We start from the raw sequence: 22285 nt of genomic DNA, 5'->3' as shown, positions 1-22285 counted from the left end.
AGGTCCAGCAGTTTTATTTTGGAATGAAGAACGAAAAAAAAAAGTATTATATATTTGTCTTATACAGCACTCATCACGACAAGAACAAAGACAAAGGCTCCCGAAACTTAACAAAAAAAATAAATAAATAAAAAAAAAGAAAAGCTACAACCTCGACCACCTCAAGGTCTCCCACATCAAGTGCACGTCATTGTTCTCCGTTTATTAAACTAGACAATCATTTCCACAAGTGCCTCCCTGTGAAGGTTCTTATAGATTTCACTCGAACAAAGAGAGGGTTGAGGTCACACTGGGTGACCCATGGGCCACTGATTCCCTTTAAACCACAAACTTGTTCTTGGCGATGGAGTTGCTCTTGGTGGCCGTGTCAGCGTGAGCCTGATAGCCAATCACAAGCTTTGGTGGAAGGCCCAGCGTCTCTTTGTACTTGCGGCTAAAGAAGAGAAAAGGAAAGACGAGTGGAGTGGGTTAGCGAGCGGATAATGAATTCCACACATTTCTTACATCCAAAAGGACATATTTCTGTCTTAATTTTATGAAACTGCTGTTATACTGACACACAGTGGCCTGGTTTAATCAGAGACACTAGTAAATCAGTTTAACAGGCACATCCACGTTAAGGACGCACTGTTTGGAAGATAAAATTAGGAAAAACCTTTTAAAACTGTTAAGCCCAGTTTGCATGAACCTGCTTTTAGATTTCCAAGTATTTGATGCAACTGATCAACTTTTAAATTGTTTGTAAAACTGATGGAGAAAGACAAGAGTCCTACTGAATATCCAAGCAGCGCTGGGGTCCAGAAAACATCCGACACCGTGGTGTGATGGGTAATTAGTTTCATTAGGTTGCTAGGCACAAACCCCTTTTCCATGATCATTATAGTTTACAGCAGAATGAACGGGTGACTGCCCACATCTGGACAAGACTCTGATTGTTTAAATGCAGGAGTCCTTGGTCAAATCATACATCCTGCATTTTCATGCTCCTCATTTTTCCTGCTTAGGTCTGCAGGGGTTTAAACACTAAAAACATGAATTCATTTCTTACGATTTTTGTAAATGTGCCTTTAAATTTTCCTGTGGCACAGGCTTTTTAAATCCCCCCTAAAGGCACAATGTCACCAAAAAGGTATCTCAGTAGATGACTGATTAGTCTCTCTCTCTCTCTCTCTCTGTATCCATCCGTGTGTGTCTCTCTGTCCGTCTGTCCATCCGTCAGTCTGTCTCTGTGCCCATCAGTCAGTATGTGTCCATCCGTCCATCAGTCAGTCAGTCTCCCTCTGTCCTTCCGTCTGTCGATCAGTCATTGAGCCTCATTGACGCTGAGCCTTAAGGCCTTTATAAACTGTGCTTTAGCTGGTGGTCTGGCTCAAGTCCCCTTTCCAGAACTGTGCATGAGTCGTGTGTCCCTGACACTGATCAGTGATGGGCTTCACTCCATGGGAGGCTTACGAAGGACGCCTTTCTCCACAACTGGTAAAAACTGTGCTGTATCAGAGCTGTGTGAAGACTGCTCATTTCCAGGAGCTGGAGGGATGCTGTGACTTTAAGTGCTCCTCAGGGTGTGAGGTCTTCGTGGTGGCTCCTATACAAAAGCCCTCTGCCCAAACGTTGTGGGGACCTCAAGTGGAGGATTCTGCACTGCGCTTTATATCTAGGTTTAACCCTTCGGTTCTTCACCACTCTAATCTCTGTAATACCTCTGATTCTGTGTTTCACACGTTCTCTGAATGCTCCCGGCTGCTTCCTCTGTTTGTGCTCCAGGGCCTGGGTTTTCTGTCCTCCTCCAATGTGTGCGCTTGGGTGTGTATTCTCAGAGGGCTAAATGCTGTTTTGCTAATTGTCTGTTTGGGTGTGTGAAGCTGGTGGTTTGGAAGTCTTTCAGGTGGCGGTGAGAGGGACAGGATACAGACGCTGTGAGACTGTACAAGGCCTCAGTGGAGTCCCGTCTGAGGGTGGGGTTTCTGTTTTCTTTGAGGAGAAATGGTGCATTAATGGAAGCTTTGAATCTGTTGATGACACAAACATGCTAAACTTCCAGTGGTGCTGTGTGTGTGAGAGAGAGAGAGAGAGAGAGAGAGAGAGAGAGAGAGAGAGAGAATAAACACATTTATATTGTCCTTTATAAAGAATTTTTTGGCTTTTAAATTTTTGAATGTCAGAATTACTCTTTAAAACATGATTTAAATAAAAGGAGTGTTTAAAATAAATAAATAAATAAAAAACTGTTTTCTTTGTCTGTCTCCCTGTCTCCTCTCTCTCCCTCCCTAAACGGGTGTCACTAACCCGATGTAGGTGACCGCCTCTGCATTCTCAGTGTTCGTGGTCCAGACAGCGATTTTGTCCCCCTTGGCTCTGACGTTAATGACCGCTCCGCACACGTCTCGACTGTACGAACCAAAACCCTCGCCAATGAGACACAGCAGCTGCATGAGACCGGATTAAAGTAAACATCAAAAAGAGAACCTTTGAGCATGACATCAATCATGACATCACAGTACACAGTTTATCTAGTCACTTATCTTCTAGTTTATTTTACAATAAGAATATTTTAGCAACAGATTAATTTGAGACAACAGCCTGAATATTTCTATAAACTACACAAAGCCAATTAATATGTGTGTGATATTTATATTGGTATATAAATATAGGCAAAACTTTCACCGAAAACCATTTTAATATTTCAAAAAAAAAAGTAAATTTGCAAAAGAAATTTTGACAGTGGATTTTATAATTACAAACCAATATGTATCTCATACCAAACAGCAATAATCAAAACAGCAGTGCAAGAGAGAGAGAGAGATGGAAAGAGAGACCGTTTCCAGCCAGAAGCGGTCCAGGTCGGAGTGCCTCTGTTGCTTGGGGAGAGTGATTAACCAGCGTCCACCACATTTATTACTCCTGTCCTCCCACATCGGCTCAATGCCATCCTGCATGGTTTAAAACAATGAGAATAAGTTGTTTATTTTGCTGTCGAAACAAAACCTAGTAACTTTCCATTTTGTGACATTATTTGAAAATCCCAGCTGCACTTTATACGCTGTGTGCAAATTTCCCTAAGAATGGAGCCAAAGAAATGTTCCAAAATTACTCGCAAATGGTCATCTTACGTCATCATACAATAAATATAAAGTAGCATAGCACCCTCATCTTCTGGAAAAGTTTTCAGTTTGGAAATAGGAGGTCTAAAATGTGTCATAACTAACTCGGGCCACATTTAATTTTAAGATGCATTCAGCAAATAAACCGTGCACTAAAAGGTTCTCTGTGGAGACATGGGCCTGTCCCAAAACCTAGTTAGCATTTATGTCACATTCTGCTCGCTCCTGACACGTAGGCTGTCCCGGTTCTTAGACACCTCATTATTCGGACTAAGACATCTTAATTTGGCCGATTTTTAAGGCAGCATTGAACCCTTCCTCAGCAGTGAAGCTAATCCCAGGATCCAACACAAGAACAACTACCGACTCTTCTCCCAGAGCAAATATAATTAAAATAAAAACTGGACCGCGACCCTGAACTGGATAAGCGGTTACAGATAATGAATGAATGAGTGAGTGAATAAAAACTGAAAGATTAGAACCCACGCTAGCCGTGGATAAAAAAAAAGGCTTAAATTTTTTTTTTTTAAAACGGTCACGTGCGGTGGGCGCGAACAAGCCGTGACGCAATCGCTCTCTAACTACAGCGTCTCAGTAATCGGCCTCATGAGGACAGAACGACCGTTAGATCGCTGACGACTTAAACAGTTGTCCACGGAGTCAGTAACTACTTGTACAGCTCACTAGGTTTTGGGACAGAACTAATGTCACTCAGAAAATAAACGTGTAACGCAACAGGGTATAAATATTACTCCACAAAGAGTTTTAAATCTCACCATAACAGTGCAGCAACACTACAGTCAACCACAGCCCATTCAGACTAAGTGTAGAATAGGTTTAATAAACTGAGGACTTTGTGAGCAAAAGAAATGAGGAAAAAAATTACAGCTATGACTCCATACAGTGTTCCCTACAAACGATACAATGGAACCATTCTGTCACTGAAAATGCTGCACTTCTCTAAATAGTAGTGTTGCAATAAAGTGGACCATTTAGAAACCCACTGTATAACAGCAAAGGCCTCAAAGAAAACACGTGAAAGGAGAAGTCCTTTACCTTGAACACAGAATAGTCGCATCCTGAGGAGAGTTTGCTGGCCGCCTGGATGTTGTTGTACAACCTGCAGCAGGGGAAAGGAAAAGGCAGTTGACTAGACATTCATTTAATGTTACCACAAAAAATGCAGCATAAAATGAAGGTTTTAGATTTTAGATTTCTCTCATCTTTATCTTTTGAAAGGCTTTGTCTTTATTCACAACATCAAGTCAAAAAAGAAATACTCATTTGAGTCAAAAAACAAAGAAAATAGTCCATGTACATAAAGAGGAATTCAAAACTTTAACCATGACCTTATTGTCACATAAAAGCTGAAATATCATGTGTTCAATCTATTGGAAAATAACCCTGAAAAACACCACATTTTCCTTGAAATATTCTTTTTAATTGGGGAGAGCCAAATATTCCGATTTCACAACATTACTCCATAATACATTGGTAAACAAAATGCTTGAGCTTTTATAATGGATTTTAAAAACAATCTGGAGGAGCTGAGAAGCACAGAGAGAGAAGCCAGAGACCTACAGGAGGAAAGTTGAGCAGAACAACATGAGGGAGGTCTGGAATGGTACGAGGAGCATTTTGGGCTGTAAGCAGAATCCTGACCTGGTGTGCTGGGGAGACAGTGGCTTGAGTACAGCTGGACTCTGGTCAGTGTCTGAGAGTTGGGCCCTGTGCAAACTGGTCTACATTATGGATAGTGTTGTTCACCCACTACACACCATCACATCGCAGAAAGAAAAATAAGTTCAGTGGAAGGTTGCTGTCACAGAGGGGTTCAGTGGATCGACTCAGGAGATTTTGTCCCTGGAGTCATTAGGCCCCTCCGACTAGCTGGACCCAGCAGGACCAAAAGAAAGCAGAGGACTGAGTGTCAGCCTAATGCAGATGAGCAGGTTTATATCTATGTTTTCAGTTACATTTTTGTATATAAATACAAAGTTTCCACCAATTTTTCAAATATTTTCTGTACGCCATGATCAATTTCTAAACGGTCATGATGTAAACAAAGTCAAAGAGCATGGTTTGGTGAGAAACATTTTTCTCACAAAATTTATCACACACAGCTCCCACTGAACCACTGGTGTTGGTAGAGAGAAAATAAATTCCTGGATTTGTGTTGTAAACACAGACACCTGGTTCCATTCACCAGCACTGAAAAGTAACCTGAGCGCTCATATTACTTACATTCTACATTCAACCATTTCATACCAAAACAAACACTCCATCAGTTTATTTACAGCTCACACACTGAACTATGAAGGAATTTGGGAAAAAGTGGTGAAATTCCCCTTTACTGGGGGAGTCTTTAGGGGATTTTTCAAGACTGGTTTTTTTTTTTTTAAAAACTAAGTCTACCTGGAATCTGGTTTCTATACTTACGCCCAGAAGTCTTCAGCAGTGTCAAACTTGGTGATGAGTCTGAGATTATCTTGCCACATTTTACTCTTATCGTTCTTGTAGAACCACAGAGCCCACCTGAAACTCAATAAAATTATTTTTAAAGTAAATGATTTTAAATTAATTTAAAAGTTTAAAGTATTTTTCTGACTATTCAACCTGGAAGCATAAATAATTATCAGTATATAGCAAAATTAACGAACTAAAAAAAAAACTAAATATGTGGGGCAAACAAAGAAACAAAATTATTATTTAAAATATATTTATAGATTTTTCATTTAATTTTATATATATAAAAAAAACAAAGTACAAGATCAAAATCAGTTGAAAATAAAAATAAAGCCAACAAACAAAATTGTCAAACAATAAATAAGAATACCCCCACCAAAAAAAACAAAAAAAACAAACAAAAAAAAAAATCAATAAAGCTTTAAAATTTTTTGAATATTCTTAATATGAAAACTAGTGTAAAACAATAATATCTGGTAACAATATGTAGAAGTTAATTTACACACAGACCTGTTTTGTAAAGGATGTTTAGGCTGTGGTTCCTTAGGAACCGTCTCAATTTGTGCTTCTTTTTGATCAAACTTTTTTCGGGACCGTTTATCAATCTGTTCCAAATAAAAAACAAACAAACAAACAAACAAAAAAACCAACAACAACAGAAAACCGCTATAAACTTAAACTTCGGTGGGTGTTGGATCATTCATTTCCACCTTTAATAGGTTACAAGTTACTGCAGCAGCATTTAAGGTGGAATGGAAAAAAATCGATTTTTTAAATAAAAAGTTTAGATTTCATAACAAATTAAATTTAAAAATGAAGCCAAACTGTCTCCAACAACAACATTTTAGAAAATTGTTGATGATCTTAAGGATACAATGCAGGTTTTTTTTAATTTTAGTTTTATTCTCACCAATTGAACAGCACACGCCGCCATTTTGAGTGCGAAATGTTCGTTTGTGATTCCTCGAGGACAAATCCTCCTTTTATCTCTTCCCGGCCCCCAAAAGTATTTTTATTGTATATTCTGCCATTTGTTTTATAAATATTTTATTACTACTCGTAAAGTACGTTTGAGATTTAGTATATATATATATATATATATATATATATATATATACACACACACACACATTATTAGTGGGGTGTTTGACATGTTAACGTTACAATACACTCAAATCATTCAGACAATCAATAATATTATTAATTCAACACATAATGGCTATAAGAAAGGTAATAGCAATATTCAAAATTTTTAAACATTTCGGTTTTGAGACTATAAAATATCTCCCTTTTTCCTATAAAGAGTCCTTTCTATAAGTCGCCACAAGGAGGGGACATTTCACGCTTTTATTATAGTCCTTCATCAGTGATAGTGGAAAGCTAAATCCCAAATGGATAACCCTTGACCTGAATAGGGCACATTTTTTAATAGAGTTTGCTAAACCATAAAAGGCGCTCTGTAGACATTTCAGCTTTGTTAGGGCTTTGGGGCCGTTTTTTCAAGACCTATGAATTCTATGTTGTATTTAGATCCATTTAGATCTCAACCCAGGAGTGTTTTTTGTTATTATTTCTGATGTGTTTGACAAAAAATATAATACTTAAATTTTAATAATTTGGCCATTTTCTGGACCAGTATTATTATTTTTTCTTTTGATTTGTGTTCTTTTGTAGGTTACAATCCTCCATTCTCCATTGGCCCAACACTCACAGAAATCTGTGTCTAATGATTCTATATCTGTGGATACTGTCCTTGTTGGAGACCCCTGTTCTACATTTTCACATTTTTTTCTTGTTATTATCATTTAACCCTACCCTTGACCAAGTTCCATATCAGTGCTAATGTACAGTTTATAACTCCATCCATGACTCAGGGTGCTAATCTGTCCAGGCTAATTCTGAACACTACAGTGGTGCTCCATTGTGTTTATAATGTGGCACAAGGTGCACACTTCCAAGTGTCTGTGCTTGGTTATTAACAACCACAGAAAAGCTGTGCCATTGGAGTTTGATTTGCTTTAAAAAATATGCTGTATTTATGCAAGAATAGACTGTTTTACTGCTGTCAAAATAGTTAAATACAAGGCTAACTGTGAGACATAAATGATGACAGAATGGTATAAAATCAAACTGAAAATGATGACACTTTTTAAAAAGGAAGAATTCAAATGTCCTCAATGTATTTAGTGGGTGTATTTATAGCCCACTATAGTGCATATTTAGCATTGCACAGGGTTACCATAGGCTGAGTTCCAGAGTAATGAAGAATCATTAAGTAATGATCACCTTGGATGTTTGTAGGAAAAAAGCCAAGAGAAACTGCTCACTGCTGAGAAAACCATGGCCCTTCAGCCTGATGTGGAAAGAGGTTAAGAGGTTTTAATAAAAAGGGCATCCACTCATCTGACTCATCAACCTTTGCCCTCCGTGGTCTGCATTAATTTTGTCCAATTCAGCAAATAATTCAACTAATACTGTCACACACACACACACACGCGCGCGCAAAGCACACTCTGTCCCCTCTAATAGGGTTGAAAACAGACTCCAATTCCTAAAAATCCAGTAGATATCCGAAGTCATCTTTCTGTACCATAGCCGCATAAAACTCCAGATCTAAACTAATCTTCTCTCTAAGAAAAACTGTCTCAGTGTCTTTACTGTGACTTTAAAGAAAGTCAACTAATGACTAAGGTCAATGAGAGTAACTCAGCTTTATTCTCAGCTTAATCTCAGTCTACTCAGAACAGAATGACTCTGTGATCCTCATGTGTCTGATATCAGATTGAGGTGTGGTCATTACATCGTGTTCTTGCACATCTTCATGACTGCCCTTATTCAGTATAATGCTGCCGTCTAAAAAATCTCTCCTCAATTTTTATTACGTCACACCAGCTGTCCTTCACACTGTGGAAACATTTTGCTGAACAAAGGTAGATTAAATTCTTGTCTCCTTTTAAACTTACATTTATGAGAATATTGGTGTTGGTGTTCTTACAGTAAAGAAGATGGGGGATACACCCCTAAAACTATTATTATAAAAACATCTCTTATTAAAAACTATTCCAAAAAATCTTGGAAAATGATTTCCAAGAAAAAACAGTGTCTCAGCTTTAACTTTACCTCTTCATGTGATGTGCCTTTTTCAGTAGGCAATTAGTCCCTGCCTCTGTGTCCACCCACCGCACCGCCGCTCGCCTGCAGCTTGAAGCCCCGCCCCATGAGTTGATGGGTTGGGTCCTTAGGTGTGTGAGGTATGAAACCCTGTCTGTCTGAATCTGTGTTTCTGAGAATGTGTTTGTAACACTGCAGTTTCAAAGCGGAAACCCTCCTCTTGTCATCACAGTACACAGGAAAGTGACTTTAATGATTTGTAATGAACTTAGCTGATATCGATTAATTAACATTTTTGTAATCGCCACAATGGTGATTAAATACAGAGTGTTTACACGGTGTAAAGTAGTTATACAGTGTTTTAATACGACAGTGGTTACTTCTGAATTGTCCATGAAAGAGAAAGGGGTCTTTTGAAGCCTGGAGGTATTTATAGCTGACTGTAAATGAGAGAAAACTGAGCTGATAAGAGACTCAGAGTCAGCATTAAGATCACATTCTGTTCTTTATCTGTCTCTGTACCTGACATTCAGTCAGATCTGACTTATCAATAAATCTTTATCAACCCAACTCATTTATCCTTATGACTGTGACAATAAAAGCATAACAAACTGAGCAAAGAATTGCCACTTCTGTGAAATGGATGATAAAATGTATCCACAAAATAGTAGATGGTGAACGGTAATCATTCATTAATTCATTCATTGTCTCTAACCCTTATCCAGTTCAGGGTGGGTGTGAGTCCCGAACCTACCTGGAATCACTGGGCGCAAGGTAGGAACACACCCTGGAGGGGGCACCAGTTCTTCACAGGGCAACACACACTCACACATTCACTCACACACTCACACCTACGGACACTTTTGAGTCTCCAATCCCCCTACCAACGTGTGTCTTTGGAGCGTGGGAGGAAACTGGAGCACCCGGAGGAAACCCATGCAGACACAGGGAGAACACACCACACGCCTCACAGACAGTCACCCGGAGGAAACCCACACAGACACAGGGAGAACACACCACACATCTCACAGACAGTCACCCGGAGGAAACCCACACAGACACAGGGAGAACACACCACACATCTCACAGACAGTCACCCGGAGGAAACCCACGCAGACACAGGGAGAACACACCACACAGAGACACTACCTGCTGCGCCAGTGTGACACTCTGAACTGTAATGACCTGTTTTTAATTTTTTCATTTACATCAAAGTCTTGTTATTCAGTTATTTATTTACTAGAATAAACCTGCTATAAAATCACTTAGTGCTTATGTATCTATAATCACTTAATCGGTACAACAGTGTACTAATCAGTAACTATAAATTGTAAATTGACTATTAATTTTTTTAAACCTACTATGAATTTTTCTACTTTATATTTTCCAGTAAATAATATGAACATTTATTAGAAACATTTGAGCTTCACTTTTCTGCTCATTATCTTCCTGTTATACTCTTATCTAAATAGCTCTTACAACTACTGCCAATAAATTTCATTTATTGGCTGAACTCATGGGGCCGGAGACAGTAAAAACAACCACACCACCACAAAACCTTACTCTATGTTACAAGAAGACGTCTAGTTCTCTGGAAATAAAAATCACTCTAAAATAATCCTATGAAAAATCCCTGTGCGTGTCATACAAACCCCTCCCTTATGTTTCCATCTCCTTATCAGTATCACCGCTCATATATGAGCATAACTCACTTATTCCTCCATTATTCTGTAGTCCTTTTTCTACCAGTGCTTTAAGCTAATTTAATATGGAGGTTTGTGCTAATCACTTACAGTCAGATCAAATCAGGTTCATATACTGTCTTCTAGAAAACTGTAATAGATTGATTACTTTTATATAATAACTATATATTGAAGTGCCCTTCTCTAAAGTTTTTGTGTGACCACAGTTGCTTCACCTTTGGCCTTTTTCTCCTCGCTGGTGTGATCACATGCAGAGGTGGGAGCTTGGAGTGTCACAACATATTAACTTAAACATGCTGCATAAACATGCAGTGATGTCAGGATGAAGTTGTCCATGTCCAGAAGGGAAGGCTTTTCCTAATTCCCACTGGATGTTATTTTTTCATTCATTCATTGTCTGTAGCCCTTATCCAGTTCAGGGCGGCGGTGGGTCCGTAGCCTACCTGGAATCATTGGGCGCAAGGCAGGATCACACCCTGGAGGGGGCGCCAGTCCTTCACAGAGCAACACACACACTCACACACTCACACCTACAGACACTTTTGAGTCTTCAATCCACCTACCAACGTGTGTTTTTGGAGCGTGGGAGGAAACCGGAGCACCCGGAGGAAACCCACGCAGACACAGGGAGAACACACCACACGCCTCACAGACAGTCACCCGGAGCGGGACTCGAACCCACAACCTCCAACTCCCTGGAGCTGTAACAGAGACACTACCTGCTGCTCCACCGTGGATGAGTAATTTTGTTCTTCCTTTGGTCTGACTGTGGTGAACTCTATGTCCGATCCTCGCCTGTGTTCTCCTTGTGTCTGCACATAAGCCAAAGCTCAGTATGCTCAAAGCCAGTTTTAGGCAAGGGTTGTTTCAGCATTAGACTGTGGAGCAGTGGAAATATGTTCTTTAGAATGATGGAGCATTGGGATCGGGTGCAAGAACTAATCATTGAACGCCATTGACGAGCAGGTGTCTACAAGCATTTCATCGAAGCATTTTGCCTCTGCTTTCTCCAGAAATCACACATCTCTCCTAAATGTAACAGAATCTGTCAAAAACGAGACGTGAAGATGAGGCACGTGAGCCGAGCGAGGTGGGGCTCTGAGATGTGGACTGTGGTCAGGAAGAGTGCACATGAACACACTCACACGCACATGCATACACTCTCACACACACACACTCCACTGACACACCTTCACACTCAAGACTCACAGACACACACAGCTCTACAGCAGCTCAGGTAAGAAATCTCAGCTCCACTCAATACACTGCACTCAGTTTATGTGTCAAAATTAATTGAACGCATCCTAAAATAACATTTATTTTAATACAATTTGCATTCAGTTAAATGTGCCATTAATTTTCACTGGCCAGGTTTGTAGTTTAAAGGGTTAAACTCAATAAATAAACACTTGCTGTATTAAAATTTGCAGAATATCATTAAGTGTGTTTGTCCTCCTCCTGGAACATTATCCTAGGGTAGATTCAAGGTTTTCTTGATATTATTGTGATATTAAATTCCCTCATAATTCAGTTGTTGAGCTGTAAACAGTGTGAGTGTTCTCTGGTGTCACAGGGTTCATTGTAAAGTTTTTTGAAAAGCTTCCTATGAGGGAGATATAAGTAGAGAATCACATCTTGTTCCAGGTACTACCACTGTGACTTTCACACTCTTCACACTCTTAAGGACCTCTCACCACGGTCACCGTTTCATAATTTTTTAATAGAATTGATAGAGTTCCTTCTCAAATGTAGAAATGGTCATTAATATCTGGACCCTGATTTTTCCCTCTGGTAGAATGACTTCTGGAAGTGTGCTAAAGTTTGTGAAGGGTCTGTCCAGGAGGAAGCCGCTGGAACCAGACGGCGAACAGTCCAATTTCAGACGATGTTTAACCACGCTGGACCTTGTGGCTCTGGGAGTGGGCAGCACTCTGGGAGCAGGGGTGTACGTCCTGTCTGGAGAAGTGGCCCGCACGGTGTCCGGACCCAGCATCATCATCTCATTCTTCATCGCCGCTGTGGCGTCCGTTTTTGCGGGTCTGTGTTACGCGGAGTTCGGAGCTCGGGTTCCCAAAACGGGTTCGGCGTACCTCTACAGCTACGTCACAGTGGGGGAGATATGGGCTTTCATCACTGGCTGGAACCTGCTGCTCTCCTACGTCATAGGCAAGCATCTGAAAACGGGGATATCTTATTCAGGGCGTTCATGTCTGTAAATTATATCTCTGCACTTAAATGTGATTATTTTTACTTTTATTATACTTTAAAACACAATGTTACCAAACTGACTTACAATTCTTAGTCTTGTAAAAGAGGCTTGTAGGCTAATGTAACCTTAGGAGACCTGTTCCACTTGTGCTAGTGGATCAGACACAGCAGTGCTGCTGTGAGTGAAATAATTGCTGTTTCTACAGTCCAGATTTAAAGGTAGTAAACTGAACAATTCATAGCAGATAATAACATGTCTTAAGATTAATAATTAATATGTCTTTTATTGAACTGTGTTGTTGCTGTTGTCTAATGATTATTTACAACTCCGTTTCCAGAAAAGCTGGGACGCTGAACAAAATGTAAATGAAAACAAAAAGCAAAGATGTGCAAATCATTTAAACCCTGTATTTAATTGAAAATTGTACATTGTTTTTGAATTGTATTTGGAAATTGAGCCCATTTTGAATTTACATTTTGCTCAGCATCCACACTATTTTGGAAATGGTGGTGTATAAACGTAGCATAACACCAGCCTCATCTCATAAATATAACCACAGGCCTATCACATCATTCATTACTACGTTTGAACATTTCTTTACACGCATTTCTCAGTGAACAAGGCCGTGTCCAAAGCTCAGACTCCCGCGGCTGTCTCCTGAGGCATTAAAGCTCAAAGCTGAATCATTAACAGCTGTTAATGTGCACCTCAATGATCTGCATTACTTTGATATAAAAGCCATTATCAGAGGCACATCTGAGCACAGAGCTGATTATCCTGAATGATTTTATGACTGAGTTATGACTATAATTACGCAGGTACCTCCAGTGTGGCCAGGGCCTGGAGTGGCACCTTCGACGACCTCATTGGGAACGTTATCGCTGATTATTTGAGCAAGAATGCAGCTATGAATTTATCTGGACTCGCCCCTTACCCAGACTTCTTTGCTGCTGCCCTTATTATGCTTTTAGCAGGTAGGTTTAATCAGAACTCAAAGAGCACCCTTTATTTATTTCATTTTCCTATAAACCTGCAGTTACATTGTTCATTTTTCAATATAGAGTTAAAAGGAAATTAACAGTAACTTTATGTAAGATCATGTTTTTCAGTGTGTATTCTGTTCATCCATCCTTTAGTAAAGTTTAGCCCCAGCAAATAACTCTAAACCCCTCCCAAATTCAGCCAAAAATCTTTATCTTATTTATTATATATATATCACTGGATCATTGTTGTTATTTCCATATTTCTCAGGTATCCTGGCTTTTGGAGTGAAAGAGTCAGCCACAGTAAACAAGCTCTTCACGGGTGTAAACGTGCTTGTGCTGGTGTTTGTGATCATTGCGGGGTTCATTAAAGGTGATATTAAAAACTGGCAGTTGACTGAGGAGGACATCATCAATGCCTCGATATCTGCGTAAGTGACTCTCGACCTGTAATGCGTCTCTGCTTAAGAGGCAGTTCTGTAGATTTGTACTCACTCATGTTCTTCCCTCTCCACAGAAATAACTCAATAAACAGCACAAATACATTGAACTATGGAGAAGGAGGTTTTTTCCCGTTTGGATTTGCAGGAACGATAGCTGGAGCAGCCACATGTTTCTATGCATTTGTGGGATTTGACTGCATTGCAACGACAGGTTCGCTTGAATTCAGTTTGTTTTCATAGGGAGCATTTGCCACACACAATGTATTTGCAACACACAGGGTCATAAAAATATGGTGCTTTTCCCCTGCATGGTCTCTACTCTACTTGATTCTACTCCAGCTTTTCTGCTGCTCCATCAGGTAAATTTGGTACTGGGTTCTTGTTTAATGGCTGCTCTCTCGTGGTTCAGAGCGAGTCGAGTAGGGACTAAACCGTGGCGTGTAAACCTTGCAGAGTGCTGATTGTCCAGAGAGAGTCGTCACTCTATGCCACGCAACGCAGACAACCAGCACCAACTCTCCATCTGTAAAATCTCCAGCTGCAGCAGAGATCACGTTTTTTTTTATCCGACTCACGATGGCAGCTCGTAAAATTACGCCGTGGTCTTTTGAAGAGGTTCAAACGCGGTCCCAGACAACAACAGCATGCCAATACACCATGAGTAAACACTGCTTAACGTTACCGCCGCCGTTGTTGTGGTTTCCAAAGCCCACTGTTCCCCTATGAGAAAAGACACCAGATACATTTCAGTGTGGGAGCTGTGGGGGTGGAGAACCAACTAGGTATCAGGGACCAAACAGAGAACAGAATGCAGTAGAGTTGAGTAATGTAGGTACCATAAAGTGGAAATGCACCAGTGTTTTAAGCTGTTTCCACAGCCGTACTGATTTTTTTCTCTCTCCTGAAGGTGAGGAGGTGAAGAACCCTCAGAAGTCGATTCCTCTGGGGATCGTGGCCTCGCTCTTGATCTGTTTTCTGGCGTACTTTGGTGTGTCTGCCGCTCTCACTCTGATGATGCCCTATTATCTCCTGAGCGTCCAGAGCCCTCTCCCAGTTGCTTTCACCCACGTGGGCTGGGATCCCGCCAAATATGTGGTCGCCGTGGGCTCTCTGTGTGCCCTCTCCACCAGGTACGGGGGAGGGCGGGTGGGGAATATGACAGTTAATGTGCCAAAACGTTTGCTCAAATCGCATTTTAAGTGTTGTACCTTCTGTAAAGACGAGGTAACATGGTTACAGGTGAAGTTAAATGGACTCTGATGTGTTTGATAATGACTGTCATAAGGGCAGATTTATTGGAGCATTTTCCTGGAGAGTGATTCCCTGTATGATGTTGGAGCACATAGAGGAACAGGCTGCATCAGTTAAACATTCACTAGTCTGGGAGTATAGATGATAGTGGTTTTCAAAAGTACTTTTTATTTATGGGCAGTGAGGTGCAGCTAATTATAAATGAATCTAGAACAGGCTTCTCTGGCTTTCACTGGTCCCTATAATCTCAAAGGTCAATTCCTGAGCCCATGCACTGGTTTTTCATATTTTGTTACCCCCATAAATTTCACGTACCATGTCTGAGTGGGTTTGAGTTTGCGGCACCAACTGCTCAAAAAATAAAGAAAAAACTAAAGCAACACATCCTAGATCTCCATGAATGAAATATTCCAGTTGTAAATGTTTATTCATTACATAGTGGAATGCGTTGAGAGCAAAATAACATAAAATTGATCAATGTAAATCAAAATATAAATCATATTTATCCCATGGAGGTCTGGATTTGGAATCATACTCAGTGAATATTCCTCAAGACATGTTCAAATGAGGTTCAGCAGTGTGTGTGTGGCCTCCACGTGCCGTATGACCTCTCTACAATGTCTGAGCTTTCTCCTGATGAGGCGGTGGATGTTCTTCTAAGGGATCTCCTCCCAAACCCGGATCAGTCAACTCCTGGACAGTCTGTGGTGCAACGTTGCATTGGTGGATGATGTCCCTGATGTGCTCGATTGGATTCAGGTCTGGGGAATGGGGCCAGTCAATAGCATCAATGCCTTCATCACGCAGGAGCCGCTGACACACTTCAGCCACGAGGCCTAGCACTGTCTTGCTTCAGAAGGAGCCCAGGGCCAACTGCACCAGCTTATGGTCTCACAATGTGTCTGAGGATCTCCTTCCGGTACCTAATGGCAGTCAGGGTACCTCTGGCTAGCACATGGAGAGCTGTGCGGCCCTCCAAAGAAATGCCTCCCCACATCATTACTGACCCACTTCCAAACCGGTCATGCTGGTGGATGTTGCAGGCAGCGGTACGTTCTTCACTGCGTCACATGTTTTCAGTCTCATCTGTGAAGAGCACAGTGTGCAAATGTCGAATCTGTCAATCTTGATGTTCTCTGACAAATGCCACCATGCACGGTGTTGGGCACCACTTGTGCTTGTCTGGCCCTCATACCACCCTCATGGAGTCTGTTTCTGACAGTTTGTGCAGAAACAGGGATATTAGTGGCCTGCTGGAGGTCATTTTGCAGGGCTCTGGCACTGCTCCACCTGTTCCTCCTTGCCCTCCGACGGCGCCCTCCACGTCTCCTGGTGTACTGGCCTGTCTCCTGGTATCTCCTCCATGCTCTGGACACTGTGTTGAAAGACACAGCAAACCTTGCCAGAGCTCACACTGATATGCCATCCTGGATGAGCTGCACTACCTCAGCCACTTCTGTGGGTTGTAGACACTGCCTCATGCTTCCTCTTTGGTCACCACCTGCTGAACCACTTCTTTATAGCGGCTGTTTTGCTAATTGCCTCTCATTTCTAGCTGTTGTCTGTTCCATTTGCACAACAGCAGGTGAAATTGATTCACAGTCAGTGTTGCTTCCAACTGGACCGGTTAATTTCACAGATGTGTGATTCACTTGGAGTTACATTACTTTGTGAACCAATAGAAATAGATGCAAAAGTGTTTGTAATAAAATCTCTGCACATTTTATTATAAATATATCAGCTTCAGTTCATCAGCTCATGACTGAGCCCTCGAAATCCAACACAGGTTTGATGCTGAGTGTTAGAAAACTATGTTTAGAAAAATGCAAATCTAACGAATATAATTTCTGTTTATTCCGTTGCAGTCTGTTGGGCTCTATGTTCCCGATGCCCCGCGTCCTGTTCGCCATGGCCAGAGACGGACTACTCTTCAAACCTCTGAGCAACATGAGCTCCAGACAGAGTCCTGTTATAGCCACCCTCTCTTCAGGAGTAGTGGCAGGTAATACACCTGAAAAACACACCTGAAACAGGGTGTATATAATCCAGATGTCCACAGAGCTCTGAAACTAATGATGAAAAATGTTTTATCACCGTTGTATCCTATTCCAGTCCATTAAAGCATCACATAGGGTCCAGCTCACTCTCTTCCTACCAGTAATCGCACCATTTCTGTTATCATCTATCACTGGGCATTTAAATAACACCATTTCCTACACTTGACCTTTGAGATTTCTCCGACTGTTTATGATCTGATCAACAACACTTCTTTATCATCTAACATTGAGCATTTAAATGTTTGAAAATAAATCCGAACAGTTAATCACCCAACAGTTAAGGTAAACAGAATGAAGCTAGCAAATATATATTTATTTATTTGATTATTTATTTATAAAGATGAAGTACTGAAGTGCATTGTAGTCCCTGAATAAACCAACATATGCTCTGTACAGTGGGTCATATTTAAAATAGGTTTAGTACAGAATCTCTGATACATCCAGGCCACTAGGTGTCAGGAATGCGCAGAATAAGATTGTGAATGAACTGTGTTGTGTGTTTTTTTTCAGCCATCATGGCTCTTTTGTTTGACCTGAAGGCTCTGGTGGATATGATGTCCATAGGGACTTTGTTTGCTTACACTCTGGTGGCCATCTGTATCCTCATCCTCAGGTAAGTCTATCACTTTTGGGTGGATGTAATGTGCAAAAGATGGGATACTCCGGGTCACATGATATGTTTTATTGACTTTCTAAATGTCAAAGATTAAAAGTCTAAGGGCGGCACGGTGGTGCAGCAGATAGTGTCTCTGTCACAGCTCCAGGGACCTGGAGGTTGTGGGTTCGAGTCCCGCTCCGGGTGACTGTCTGTGAGGAGTGTGGTGTGTTCTCCCTGTGTCTGCGTGGGTTTCCTCCGGGTGACTGTCTGTGAGGAGTGTGGTGTGTTCTCCCTGTGTCTGTGTGGGTTTCCTCCGGGTGACTGTCTGTGAGGAGTGCTGTCTGGGTGCTCCGGTTTCTTCCCACGCTCCAAAAACAAACGTTGGTAGGTGGATTGACAACTCAAAAATGTCCGTAGGTGTGTGCGTGAATGTGTCGCCTTGTGAAGGACTGGCGCCCCCTCCACAGTGTGTTCCCAACTTGAGCCCTGTGATTCTGAGTAGGCTCCGGACCCACCACCGCCCTGAACTCGATAAATGAATGAATGATTTCATACTCACCGTGTCATCTCCAGAACTTAGAAGAAGAAGAAACACCTTGGGGAAGTTGCTTCTCTGTATTTGACCTATCCGTGGCAGTGAACACTCAAACACACACTAGTGAGCACTTCTTCACAACCACTGGGGCAGTGAACGCACACACAGCCGGAGCAGGGAGCTGCCAACCAACTGAATTTTGTCTTGCCGGTCCCGAGAATTGGCCCGGCCTCAAGCTGGCTTCTCTAACCTCAAGGCCACGGCTGCTTCTTCTATTATGTTCCTTTATTTTACACGGTTCTATGATGAACGCTTACAAATTTTCACCTATTCTTCTGTAGAGGAGAATGTAATGTAATGTAAAGGAAAACAGGTGGGCTTTAAAACCTCTGTTGTACCTTTTAAAGGTACATTTACACTGTTTGTATCTTTAGTGAACAATAATGCACTTTTTTCCCTAACATTTTTTTACTCAGAACAGAACAAATCTCTTATTTTTGCATTTTATGTTCATGCAGATATCAGTCAGATCCAGAAGAGATTAATGAAAAACAGAAATGGAGCATTTTACGACCGCCTTCGTCACCCACTGCAACGAGTTCTAAAGTCGTGTCCTATCTGACCATCTTCATAAGTAAGTTAGAGCTTAATTCTGCCACATTGGGCCTTTACTAACGGGAGAGGGCTGTATCAGTCTAAGGCTTCACTGATAAAATAACATGTGTTTTTCTGTTGTTTTCCAGTTGTTCTGGCTGTGGTCCTGAGTGTGATTATAACCAAGGGGATGAACTCAATTAATGAGTGGTGGATGATTCTTATCATCTCCCTCACTTTGCTGTTTTTACTTATCACTGTTATCATCATCTGGAGGCAGCCACAGAGCAGCGCTAAAGCCGCCTTCATGGTGAGACTCCTACACCTGTATTTATTAAGTGTTCAGCAGTGTCTTTTAAAGTCATAAGCTGCGTTTTACATTGTATGAAAATTTGGCATCATGACACTTAAACTAAACTATGAGAGTGTATTAACTATATTTATTAGCATGCTAAATTCTATGTAAACATAAGTTAGTCCAGATCAAGCTTAATACATACTTTGAACTTTAAGTAATAAATCTAATTTTATACATTCATTAATTATAGTTTAAATAAAGAACTCAAATGAAGAATCACTTTGTAGCATATATATACATTTATAAAACATGTTTGTGGATAAGTGTGCTAACTTTTGGAATTATGTTATTATATTGGTTATATAATAATATATATTCCACTCATAATGCAATATCAATATATAATTATTCATTGATTCATCTTCTTTTCTGTTTGAACCATTTCAGGGTCATGGTTAATATATAATTAAATACATTAAATTATAAAATACAACCAAACTTCTGCTAAAAGCTAGAATCTGTTTCCTTTAGGTTCCTCTTCTGCCAGTTCTCCCAATTCTCAGCACTTTGGTAAATATCTACCTCATGGTTCAGTTGGGAGGAGACACGTGGATTCGATACGCCATCTGGATGGCAATTGGTAAGGTGGACATTTTACAAAATGTTTATTTCTATAGTTCTACAGCCAAAGCAACTATAATTAACAATTAGTGGTCTAACACTGGTGTGTGCTGGTATATAGTGGTCTGACGCTGGTGTGTGCTGGTGTATAGTGCTTTGACGCTGGTGAGTGCTGGTGTATAGTGGTCTGACTCTGGTGTGTGCTGGTGTATATTGGTCTGATGCTGGTGTGTGCTGGTGTACAGTGTTCTGACGCTGGTGTGTGCTGGTGTATAGTGGTCTGACGCTGGTGTGTGCTGGTGTATAGTGCTCTGACTTTGATGAGTGCAGGTGTACAGTGGTCTGACGCTGGTGTAGTGGTCTGATGCTGGTGTGTGCTGGTATACAGTGGTCTGACGCTGGTGTGTGCTGGTATACAGTGGTCTGACGTTGGTGTGTGCTGGTGTACAGTGGTCTGACACTGGTGTGTGCTGGTGTATAGTGGTCTGACGCTGGTATGTGCTGTTGTACAGTGGTCTGACGCTGGTGTGTGCTGGAGTACAGTGGTCTGACGCTGGTATGTGCTGGTGTATAGTGGTCTGACCCTGGTGTGTGTTGGTGTATTGTGGTCTGACGCTGGTGTGTGCTGGTGTATAGTGGTCTAACGCTGGTGTGTGCTGGTGTATAATGGTCTGATTCTGGTGTGTGCTGGTGTATAATGGTCTGACGCTGGTGTGTGCTGGTGTATACAGTGGCCTGACGCTGGTGTATAGTGGTCTGACGCTGGTGTGTGCTGGTGTATGTTGGTCTGACGCTGGTGTGTGCTGGTGTACAGTGGTCTGACGCTGGTGTGTGCTGGTTTACGGTGGTCTGACGCTGGTGTATAGTGCTCTGACACTGGTGTGTGCTGGTGTATAGTGGTCTGACACGATATTTAACAAATTAGAAACCTAGAAACAAACTAAGATGCCCAACGTTACAACACATGGCTATAAAAACAAGGATAAACTCTATATGTTATCACAAAAAAACATTTTCACAAATTAAATGTCAAGCACAGGGAGACAGGGTTTAAATGCACATTGAGAGAAACCTGAGAACTATCAGTAAAATTGGTACGAGAGCAGTTCCACATGCAAGACATGACAAGGGCAGAGTAACAGAAACAATACAGAAAGAGCTGGACAGGTCAGGACGTTACACTTTCATTTTGTTGCTGTCATCTATGAAGAATTTAACTTTGTATCTATCAAATCTATTGTTATGTTTCAGAAATAGTACCACGAAATCTGAGATTTTCTCTCTCTTTGTACACAGGTTTGTTTATTTATTTCGCATACGGAGTATGGCACAGCGTGCAGAAGAAAAGAGATGAAACCCCTTACAGCATCCACGTGGAAACTGTCGACATACAACTGGAGAAAGACACCAAAGTCGGCTCCGTCACACCTCCCCCTCAAACCAAGTTTTAATCAGATTCAGCCTTATTTAGATTTACATTTGATCTGTGCATTTGTAGAACTGTGTGTATTCAACGTGAATGACATTTTATGTTCATTACATGTACATAGCACACTTCATAAAATAATTTATAAACAAAGTGAGTTAGTAAACTAAAGACTTCAGGCAAATAAGTAATTTCATATAAGTTATTATAAACTATATTTTCTATAGTCAATTAATATTTCAGCTGTGGTTAAAGTATTTAAAGCAGCACTTATATAATCTCAGCTGAGACCATGAGATTTTTTTGTGGTATTTAATAATTAAAGGAGATTATATTACATAACTTCTCTGTGACCCTGTGAAGGACTGGTGCCCCCTCCAGGGTGTTTCCTGCCTTGCGCCCAATGATTCCGTGTTGGCTCCGGACCCACCGCAACCCTGAACTGGATAAGCGTTTACAGATAACGACTGAATGAATGAATGAACTTCTCTGTGTGAATGTCAGGTTTAAGAGAGGTGTTGGAAGTGTAAATATTGTCTGTTATTTCTGTCCTCTATTATGCTATGAAAATCTAAACTTATCAATTTATCATTTATTATTTTTTTAAATGGAAGACTTATACAATAATTTTGGTTATTGTAAATACTTGGACACATACTGAGACACACTTATATGTGTTTGTGTTTTTTTTTTTTCCTGTAATTTTACCAGGCACAGATATTTTAATTTTTTAAGCAGTTTTCAGAACGACAATAAAGTCTATTTTATGTTGTAACATTTTGTCACATTGTGTGTATATATTGACTCTTTCATGCTCATATATTAGGTTTCTTCATACTGGCCAGTTTTTAAGTGCTTGTAAATGCTTCCAAATACAGTACATATGATA

General features: G+C 40.8%; 2 protein-coding genes and 1 pseudogene across 2 annotated transcripts; 1 reads left to right on the top strand and 2 right to left on the bottom strand.

The window, feature by feature from the left end:
• Nucleotides 1–4: 4 nt before the first annotated feature.
• eif4e1b (eukaryotic translation initiation factor 4E family member 1B) lies at nt 5–6537 on the bottom strand. The gene is made up of 7 exons (XM_066651053.1): nt 6478–6537; nt 6078–6172; nt 5541–5636; nt 4158–4221; nt 2817–2930; nt 2287–2426; nt 5–433 (listed from the first exon to the last, which is right to left on the bottom strand). Exons 1-7 carry the CDS (start codon nt 6499–6501, stop codon nt 319–321), a joined length of 648 nt encoding a protein of 215 aa, XP_066507150.1. The 5' UTR covers nt 6502–6537; the 3' UTR covers nt 5–318.
• Nucleotides 6538–12177: 5640 nt separating this feature from the next.
• Nucleotides 12178–21421, top strand: zgc:175280 (cationic amino acid transporter 2 family protein). Its single transcript, XM_066652915.1, has 11 exons — nt 12178–12547; nt 13409–13564; nt 13842–14004; nt 14091–14227; nt 14924–15146; nt 17133–17269; nt 17835–17937; nt 18976–19091; nt 19201–19361; nt 19881–19989; nt 21267–21421. Exons 1-11 carry the CDS (start codon nt 12178–12180, stop codon nt 21419–21421), a joined length of 1830 nt encoding a protein of 609 aa, XP_066509012.1.
• Nucleotides 15880–16748, bottom strand: LOC136687587 (uncharacterized; annotated as a pseudogene).
• Nucleotides 21422–22285: the final 864 nt, after the last annotated feature.

The sequence above is a fragment of the Hoplias malabaricus genome, chromosome 2, assembly GCF_029633855.1.
Source record: "Hoplias malabaricus isolate fHopMal1 chromosome 2, fHopMal1.hap1, whole genome shotgun sequence".
NCBI lineage: Eukaryota > Metazoa > Chordata > Actinopteri > Characiformes > Erythrinidae > Hoplias > Hoplias malabaricus.
The sequence above is the reverse complement of the archived record's forward strand: the minus strand, read 5'-3'. Positions and strand labels throughout refer to the sequence as shown.

What these genes read in the sequence shown, in the direction of transcription:
- eif4e1b (XM_066651053.1), bottom strand. Translation starts at nt 6,501, where the DNA reads ATGGCGGCGTGTGCTGTTCAATTG. An exon ending in AAACATCCTTTACAAAACAG is followed by an intron (nt 5,637 to 6,077) that starts GTCTGTGTGTAA and finishes ATTGAGTTTCAG; the next exon opens with GTGGGCTCTGTGGTTCTACA. An exon ending in GCGACTATTCTGTGTTCAAG is followed by an intron (nt 2,931 to 4,157) that starts GTAAAGGACTTC and finishes TAAACCATGCAG; the next exon opens with GATGGCATTGAGCCGATGTG.
- zgc:175280 (XM_066652915.1), top strand. Translation starts at nt 12,178, where the DNA reads ATGACTTCTGGAAGTGTGCTAAAGTTTGTGAAGGGTCTGTCCAGGAGG. An exon ending in CTGTGTGCCCTCTCCACCAG is followed by an intron (nt 15,147 to 17,132) that starts GTACGGGGGAGG and finishes ATTCCGTTGCAG; the next exon opens with TCTGTTGGGCTCTATGTTCC. An exon ending in ATCTGTATCCTCATCCTCAG is followed by an intron (nt 17,938 to 18,975) that starts GTAAGTCTATCA and finishes ATGTTCATGCAG; the next exon opens with ATATCAGTCAGATCCAGAAG.